Source organism: Lygodium microphyllum, chromosome 22, assembly GCF_053477565.2.
Source record: "Lygodium microphyllum isolate KBCC chromosome 22, Lygodium_microphyllum_v1.1.10, whole genome shotgun sequence".
Taxonomy (NCBI): domain Eukaryota; kingdom Viridiplantae; phylum Streptophyta; class Polypodiopsida; order Schizaeales; family Lygodiaceae; genus Lygodium; species Lygodium microphyllum.
In genome coordinates, this window is record NC_141156.1 from 100,172,603 (window position 1) to 100,180,361 (window position 7,759).

The window sequence follows — 7,759 nt, forward strand, 5'->3', positions numbered from 1 at the left end:
GATGTTTTCCTTAGTTTGCATCAGTCACCACTAACACTTAGTAGCCAAAAGTTTTTCCTAGGGTCAAAATTGGCACCAACTTACCACCAAAACCCAGTTGGCATAACTTATAACAACTTTTGTCTTTAACACCCCCCCACTGCATCCTCGAGGTCCTTGGCCTATTGCCATGAAATAACTACCATGTGCATCACATGTCCTAAACAACCTTGCACATTTGATTAGTAACTTAATCAAATGTTATTAGCACGATTAAAGCATCTCAAAATTTCACGTCCCGTGATATATTACTTGTGGTACATCAATTTACTAACTAGACATGTGTCTAAGGATTCTCCTCTTGATGTTTGACCTGTTTTTTGGCAACTCTAGCCAGCGATGTTGTGGCCGAAGGGGAGATTGCAAGGGCGGACAGAGATGGTGATGTGGCGTTGGGGTTAGTAGCAGCTAGGGTAGGAGTCGAGGGGGCGAGAGCTGGGCTGGAGGTTGGAATTGGGGATTGGGATCTTGAGCATCTTGTGGATACGACAAAGGCAACAACTGGGAGCAAGGATCCGAGAGAGCAGCCCAAAATCTCTGAATTGTGTCTTCGCAAGTATCATGTAGGTTCTTGAATCTGGCTTGCAAGCCCTCCAATGTATCCAGATGGATGAAGTGACTGTTTGCTAGATGTTAGCCAGTCTTCCGCGCAAGACTGACTACTATGCTACAGCTCGTTGGTACTGGTCTTGGAGGGAGTCAGCCAGATTCAACCAGGCTTCATAGCAGCCATGTGCTATGGAACTAGGGCCCATAGGGCCTTATTGTCTTGCCACACGTGCTGCACTTCACTTTGCAAGAATTGAACCTGTTGCTGTAGCAACTGGTGGCGTTGGAGACCTTTTGCCACATATTTTAAGTAGCATAGGGTGGTCTCTTGAAAAAACTCTGCCGGAATGATGAGTTCTTGGGCAGAGGTAAGCGGAGGGGCCAGGGTAGCTGTGGGAACTGTTGGGATAGCAGTCATAGTGCCACTGTTGGTGGAGTGGCTGGAGGTCTGCGCTTGAATCCACTTACCTTCCATAATGCACTAATCACAAATAAACAAGTTTTTGGTAACATTCATCTTGCTGCTGCCATATTTCCTTGGAAAATGTGTAGAACTTGGAATATTAACGGATGCTAGCATTAAAACCATTAGGGATTTCTTAGGTCTAGATTTGGGTACTCGGCATTACCATAACTAAAAGTTTTGCTAAAGCTTCTGTTTCAATATCTGAGTGGTTTAATTTGCAATCATTAAGCCTCAACTTTTGGTGAATGCCGATCAGGATGCACCTTTGCCAAAGGATGAAGCAAAAGCATAGTACTTGCACCTTATCAAGATTGTCCAAGAGCAGATCCAGCGGCAGAAGAGGAACAAAGCTGACTGAAATTGAGAAACCAAAGACAGAGTGCGATCAGCAGACCTGGCGCACGGGCCCAGCTTCCATCGTATCGCCAGGAAGTTCCCGGACGAACGAATGGTCCCACTTGATTTCCTCGAGCTTTATCCCAGAGGCAGAATGCGAGGATGGCGGGGAGGCTTGCTCCGTCTCCTGAGCGCTGCCATTTGTGGGGGGCGACGCGGCGATGGTGTCGTCTTGATGCGGCGGTTGCTCCTGCTGCTGCAGGGACATGGCACGGGGTCGGATGGACAAGGGAGGGGGGAGGTGGCAGCAGCGACCGACAGGGGGCTGTGTGCGGTAGGGCGATGCAGCGGCGGCAGCGATGGTGGAGAGGGCGGGGCGCTGCGGCCTCTGGCGATGGCTATGCCTGTGGAGACCACGGGATGCGCGATTGATGAGGGGGGAGGAGGGGGAGGAGAAGGCGTGGCTGCTATGGCTATGGCTATGGCTATGACGGAAGGGTAGCAGAGCCGCGCTCCGGGAGACGGTGTGAGTGAAGGGCGACGTCGACGAGAGAGCGGCCATCGTGGATGGGAATGGCGCCCTGCCTTTGATATGTTTAATCATCATCATATCATCATCATCATGGTTGTCATGCATGATCATACATGATTAATGTGGTTTCTTGATGATGTCTCTGATGATGATTGGCATTTCTTCATTTCCCCGACTTATGGACAAAACAAACCGCCACGTATAGGCCTAACCTTGTTTCCCCGATCCCTTTTGTCATACGACACATCAAGACGCAACGTTGCTGTAACACCCCCAAGGTATTCTCAACCTTGGGAAATATATTTTTGGAGAATCCATGCAAAAGCCTGCAACTTGAAAAGTGGTTTTTTTTTTGCCTAAACCTATGCCGGCTTGAAGAGCTTGGGTGAGATTTTTCTATTGAGAAAATTGGGTAATGAGACTTTTAAATGTGACTGTTTGTATCTTGTGTGCGGCCTTTGAAATCTGTCATGGTCAACAAGACAGCCCTCTTCCCCTCGTTTTCTCTTGCACACACGAAGAAACGTTCTCACAACAACTTCACACTCTATGTAACTATCGCAAAGCAACACTATGAAGGAAGAGATGTCGTCATGCTACCACACAACAACTTCACTTCCTTCACTTTTTTTTTCCCTTTGCAAAACTTCTCTTCGTCCACTTCTATTATCTCTCTCTTTTGATCATGTGGAGCCTAAGGTTTTACTTGGGGAGTTTAAGTTGCATGTGTATCTATGTGTGTATAGACACATTTGCTTATATAGGGGGCACAAAGTTTGGGAACATTACAATTCTACTTTGGGCCTACAAATTGTGATAGGCTCTCTCTCTCTCTCTCTCTCTCTCTCTCTCTCTCTCTCTCTCTGTGGTAAAAGTTATTAGCGTTCCGTGTGCACGGAACGCTAGGCCACTTCGCGATAAGCAAGATATTGCATAGTAACTTCGCTCAACAATCCATTTCTCATCTTTCTCTCGCCTCTTTTCTCTCTATGTTTCTAATTTTTTATTTACTCTCTCTCCCCAAATTCCTTCTCTCTCTCTCTCTCTCTCTCTCTCTCTCTCTCTGCCTTCTATTTTAGTTTATTTTTTCTCCTATCCTGATTTTCTCTCTCTCTCTCTCTCTCTCTCTCTCTCTCTCTCTCTCTCTCTCTCTCTCTCTGCCTTCTATTTTAGTTTATTTTTTCTCCTATCCTGATTTTCTCTCTCTCTCTCTCTCTCTCTCTCCCCTTTTATTCTCCCCCCTCTCTCCTCTTTTTTCCTTCTCTTTCCCTCTCTTATTTTTTCTTTTTTTTCTTCTTCTTTTTTCTCTCTCTTCATTTTTTTTCTTTTCTCTCTCTTTTTGTTCTATCTCTCTCTCTCCTCTTTTTTCTTCTCTCTTTCTCCTTTATTTTTTATTCTCTTTCTTTAAATTTTATATTTTCTCTCTCTATAATTCTCTCTACATGTTCTCTCTCTCTCTCTCTCTCTCTCTCTCTCTCTCTCTCTCTCTCTTAAAGTATGTAAATTTTATATTTTTTTTATATAATTCTTTATTTTTATGTTTATATTCTCTCTCTTCTCCTCTCTCTCTCTTCCTCTCTCTCTCTCTCTAAAAATATTTAAATTAAAAAAAGACTTTTCTCTTTTTTTTCCCATCTCTCTTCCTCTTTCTTCGTCTTCTCTCTCTCTCTCCGCTTTTCTTCTCTCTTCCCCCCTCCTCTCTTTTCCTTCTCTCTCCTCTTTTTTCCTTTTTTTCTTTTTTTTCTTTATATTTTTTTATTTTAAATTTATCTTTCCTCTCTCTATAAATCTCTCTCTATGTTCAAATTCTCTCTTCTTCTTTTCTCTCTCTCCTTTTCTTCTCTGTCTCTCTCTCCTCTCTTTTCCTTTTTTCTTCTCTCTCTCTCTCTCTCTCTCTCTCTCTCTCTCTCTCTCTCTCTCTCTCTCTCAAATTTTATATTTTCTCTATAATTCTCTTTTTCTCTATTCCCCCTCTCTCTCCCTCCCTCTCCTCTTCTTTCTTTTTTGCTCTTTGTATATATATATATATATATCTCTCTCTCTCTCTCTCTTTTCACTCTCTTTCTCTTTCAAGTTTTTTTCTCTCTCCCTCTTTTCTCTCTGTATGTTTTTTCTTCTCTCTCTATTTTTCTCTTTTCTCTTTCCCTTTCTCTCCCCCTATTTTCTCTCTCTTTCAAATTATATATTTCCTCTTTATCTCTCTCTCAAAGTTAAAAACTATATTTAAAAATGTTGAATTTAAAAAAAGACTATTCTATTTTCTCTTTCCTCCCTCTCTCCATCTATTTCTCTTTCTTTTTCTTTTTTTAATCATTCTCTCTCCTCCTCCTCCTCCTCCTCCTCTTCTTCTTCTTCTTCTTCTTCTTCTTATTCTCTCTCTTTTTCTATCTCCCTCTCAAAGTGTATGAAAAACTATGTTGGAAAAACTTTAATTTAAAAAAATAAAAAACATTTAATTAAAAAATTTTAATCTAACTGAGAGAGAGAGAGACTTTTAATTTAAAAAGAAGTCTGATTTAATTAAAGGAGCAAAAGAGAGAGAGAGAGAGAGAGAGAACCTAGTCCCTACAAAAAAATTTAACGTAACAGAGAGAGAGAGAGAGAGATTTGATTTAAAATGAAGTTTGATTTAATTAAAGAAGAGAGAGAGAGAGAGAGAGAGAGAGAGAGAGAGAGAGAGAACCTAGGCCCTACGAATGCGAGAGAGAGGGGGAGGGGAAAAAGAAAGAGAGAGATTATAAGTGAGAGAGAGGGGAGGGGGTTTTAATTTAAAAAAGGGAGGTGAATAGGGGCTTTAATGAAAAAAGGGAGGAGGAAGAGAAAATGAGAGATTACATATGAGAAAGAGGGGAGGGGGATTTGATTGAAAAAGGGAGGTTTGGAAAAAGGGGTAGGTTCGGGAAGTCCTTTGGAGGTTTAGGGCTTTCCAAACCTACAACCCTCAACCCCTTACATCATGCGCATTGTCATTTGCTTCCTCCCTACCATAATGAGTGCCCTATAACATACACACACATATAGAATTGAACCTAAGAGAGTTATTTTTAAAGCCTTGCTAGGAACCTAGATCATGTCTCTCACACCTATGATTCCTCAACCTATCGTGTAACACCCTCAAGGGACCCTTCCCGAAGTGCAATCCCTCCTTGCCAAAGGCCTCTATAGTGGCCTTAAACACCTTCAACAAAGACTTCAATGTGGCCCTCTCACCCCAACACTTGCCTCCATTGACCACATCAATAGGGATGCCTTCTTGTCTAAGCCCATCCTCCCCCAAAGTGGCAACCTCCCACACCTCACCTTCCTCGCCCTCAACAACAATTCCCTCCCCAACGCCATCCATCCCCAATTAGGCAACCTTAAAAGCTTGCAAAACCTCTTCATTGGCTATAATAAAACATTTGGAGAGAGGGAGAGAGGAGAAGAAAAAGAGAAGTTTCAAACCTATGATGCATGTAGCACTTGCAATTCCTCAACCTCTCATGCAACACTCTTAGGGGCCCTTCTCTATTTGCAACCTCTCCTTACTTTCAACCTCTATGGAGACCCTCGATGCCTCAACAATAACTTTTGCAAGGCTCTCCCATTCCAAATCACCCACTTTATCCACCTCACCACCACCATCTCGGTGAGAACAACTTGTTAACACCCACTCCCCCCCCCCCCCCTCCCCCAAAATATCATAGCCTACCATGCATACAAAGTTTTTAAGAGTAATAAAGTTTCTTGTTGGGTCTATCTATTTATTGTGTTCTATAGTATATTCAGGAGTTCTTGTTCTAATATTTCTTTCTTCCATTTGCCTTCTCTTTTCTTTGATTCGTAGCAAATTCAGGCTGTTTACCGCAGCACAGAGGAGCGGGAAAATGGAGAAAGGAGATAACCGAAAGGGTTCAGGACAAAGGAAGAAAAAGGCTCCCCGGATGGAAGTCAGACCCTAAAAATTTTGAATGATGACCTCTCTAGAAGGCCTCAATGTCGCCTCGAGAAAAGAAAAGAGTAAAATCGCACCATTAATTGTGAAAGCGCTCCCAAATCCTTGTAAAAGAACGCCAGGCTCACTCCTGTACAAATTGTATGCACTAGTTGGGAATGGGATAAGTTAGAACGGTGGGAAATAGGAAAAGAGGGCCTAGGCTAATGGCCGGCCATATAAAAAGTAGGGATGACCGCCCAAAAAGTAGGGCATGTATATAAAGTTCAAAAGTGAATGAGAAGATCATTCTTGTGTGTAGCCAAAGCTTCTTCTTTTTTTCTCTTGTTTCTTGCCTTCTTGCTTGTGCTTGAGTGAGGGATTGAGGGAGTGAGTGTGTGAGAGTGAGGGATCGTAGAGAAGAAGCTCCCCATATTCTCTCTTCATCTTCTCTTCTCCTCTCTTTTCTCGCGCAGCTATGGAGGATGGAGCTTGACGGAGAGGGCTTGAGCTTGCTTGAGCTTGCCACAAGGATCGTGGAGCTACCGAGTGTAAGAGAGAGGAGGGAACTCGATCAAGCATCAAGGTAAGCTCACTACACCCGTAAGGTAGGCATTGCGCGTCGACTATGTGAGAGGTAGCCATAGCCGCTCGGCTTGAAACGCTTGATCAATAAGCGGTTCGTAGGTCTCAGGGTAGAGCTCCGTAGCTCCCCTTTGTAGGCCTAACCCCCAACAATGTAACTATGTAGCACTACTTATTGGTGCTTAGTATCACCACCTTGCTACCATAATCCATTGCCCATTACTTCGCTCCTTTCCACTCCATATCTACCACTCCTTTATTATGTTAGCTACTCATCCGTACCTCCTCATCTATATTGTTGGTTTGCCACACTATTGACATTTACTACTCTTGTTGTGCTTCTTGCTTACCATGCAATTGGCATCTACAACTCATGCCATGCTATGTGCTTACCTCCAATTCGCCACAGAGAGAGACAGAGAGAGAGAGAGAGAGAGTGTGTGTGTGTGTGTGTGTGTGTATGTGTGTATACATGCGCAAGCTATACTACCATGCTACTAGCTTGCCTCCATTATGCTACAAAGAGGGACAAACAAACAAACAAACACTACAAGGAAACAAAGCAATAGCGACGGCGGCTAGTGACACCCCACAGAGAAAAAAAAGCAGGCCGAAACCCAAGTGCGTTTCATTTCGCACATTTGTGAAACTTTTCGAGAGGGAGACGAGAGAGAGAGTGACCGTTTTGCATAGAGGGTGAGAGAGGGAGAGGAAGAAGGCTTGTCACCGCCGCCGCCACCGTTCGCGAAGGAGAGGAGGAGCCGCCAAACCCTCCTGCAAATCTTTACGGTGAGTCCATTCTCTCTCTCTTTTACTTGTTTAGGGTTTAATTTGTGTATATTGAGAGAGGGAGAGGAAATGAGAGAGAAAGAGAGGGAGAGGGAGAGGGAGAGGGAGGAAATGGGAGAGAGAGAGAGAGAGAGAAAGAGAAGGAGAGGGAGGAAATGAGAGAGGGAGAGGGAGGGAGAGAGAGGGAGGGAGAGGGAGAGAAAGAGAGGGAGGGAGAGGGAGGAAATGGAAGAGGGAGGGGGATGAAATGAGAGAACGAGAGGGAGGGAGAGTGTATTCTCTCTCTTTTTATTTTTATTTTGTATAAATTGTGTATATTGAGAGAGGGAGAGGAAATGAGAGAGAAGGAGAGGGAGAGGGAGGAAATGAGAGAGGGAGAGGGAGGGAGAGAGAGAGAAAGAGAGGGAGAGGGAGAGGGGGAGGAAATGGGAAAGGAAGAGGGAGGGAGATGGAGAGAGAGGGAGAGAGAAAGAGAGGGGGAGGGAGAGGAAATGAGAGAGGGAAAGGGAGACATTAAACATAATAGGGGAGAGCGAAAGAGGGAGAGGGA

The 7,759-nt window shown here is 43.9% G+C and overlaps 1 protein-coding gene across 1 annotated transcript in view; it reads right to left on the reverse strand.

The window, feature by feature from the left end:
- The window catches only part of LOC148017441 (selenoprotein O), an 87,910-nt gene extending 85,820 nt beyond the window's left edge, over positions 1 to 2,090 (reverse strand). Inside the window, exon 1 of the mRNA XM_087663070.1 lies at positions 1,449 to 2,090. Within this exon, the coding sequence (XP_087519196.1) occupies positions 1,449 to 2,033 (585 nt within the window). The 5' untranslated portion in view covers positions 2,034 to 2,090. The remainder of the gene's footprint in view (positions 1 to 1,448) is intronic.
- Between the last annotated feature and the right edge of the window lie 5,669 nt (positions 2,091 to 7,759).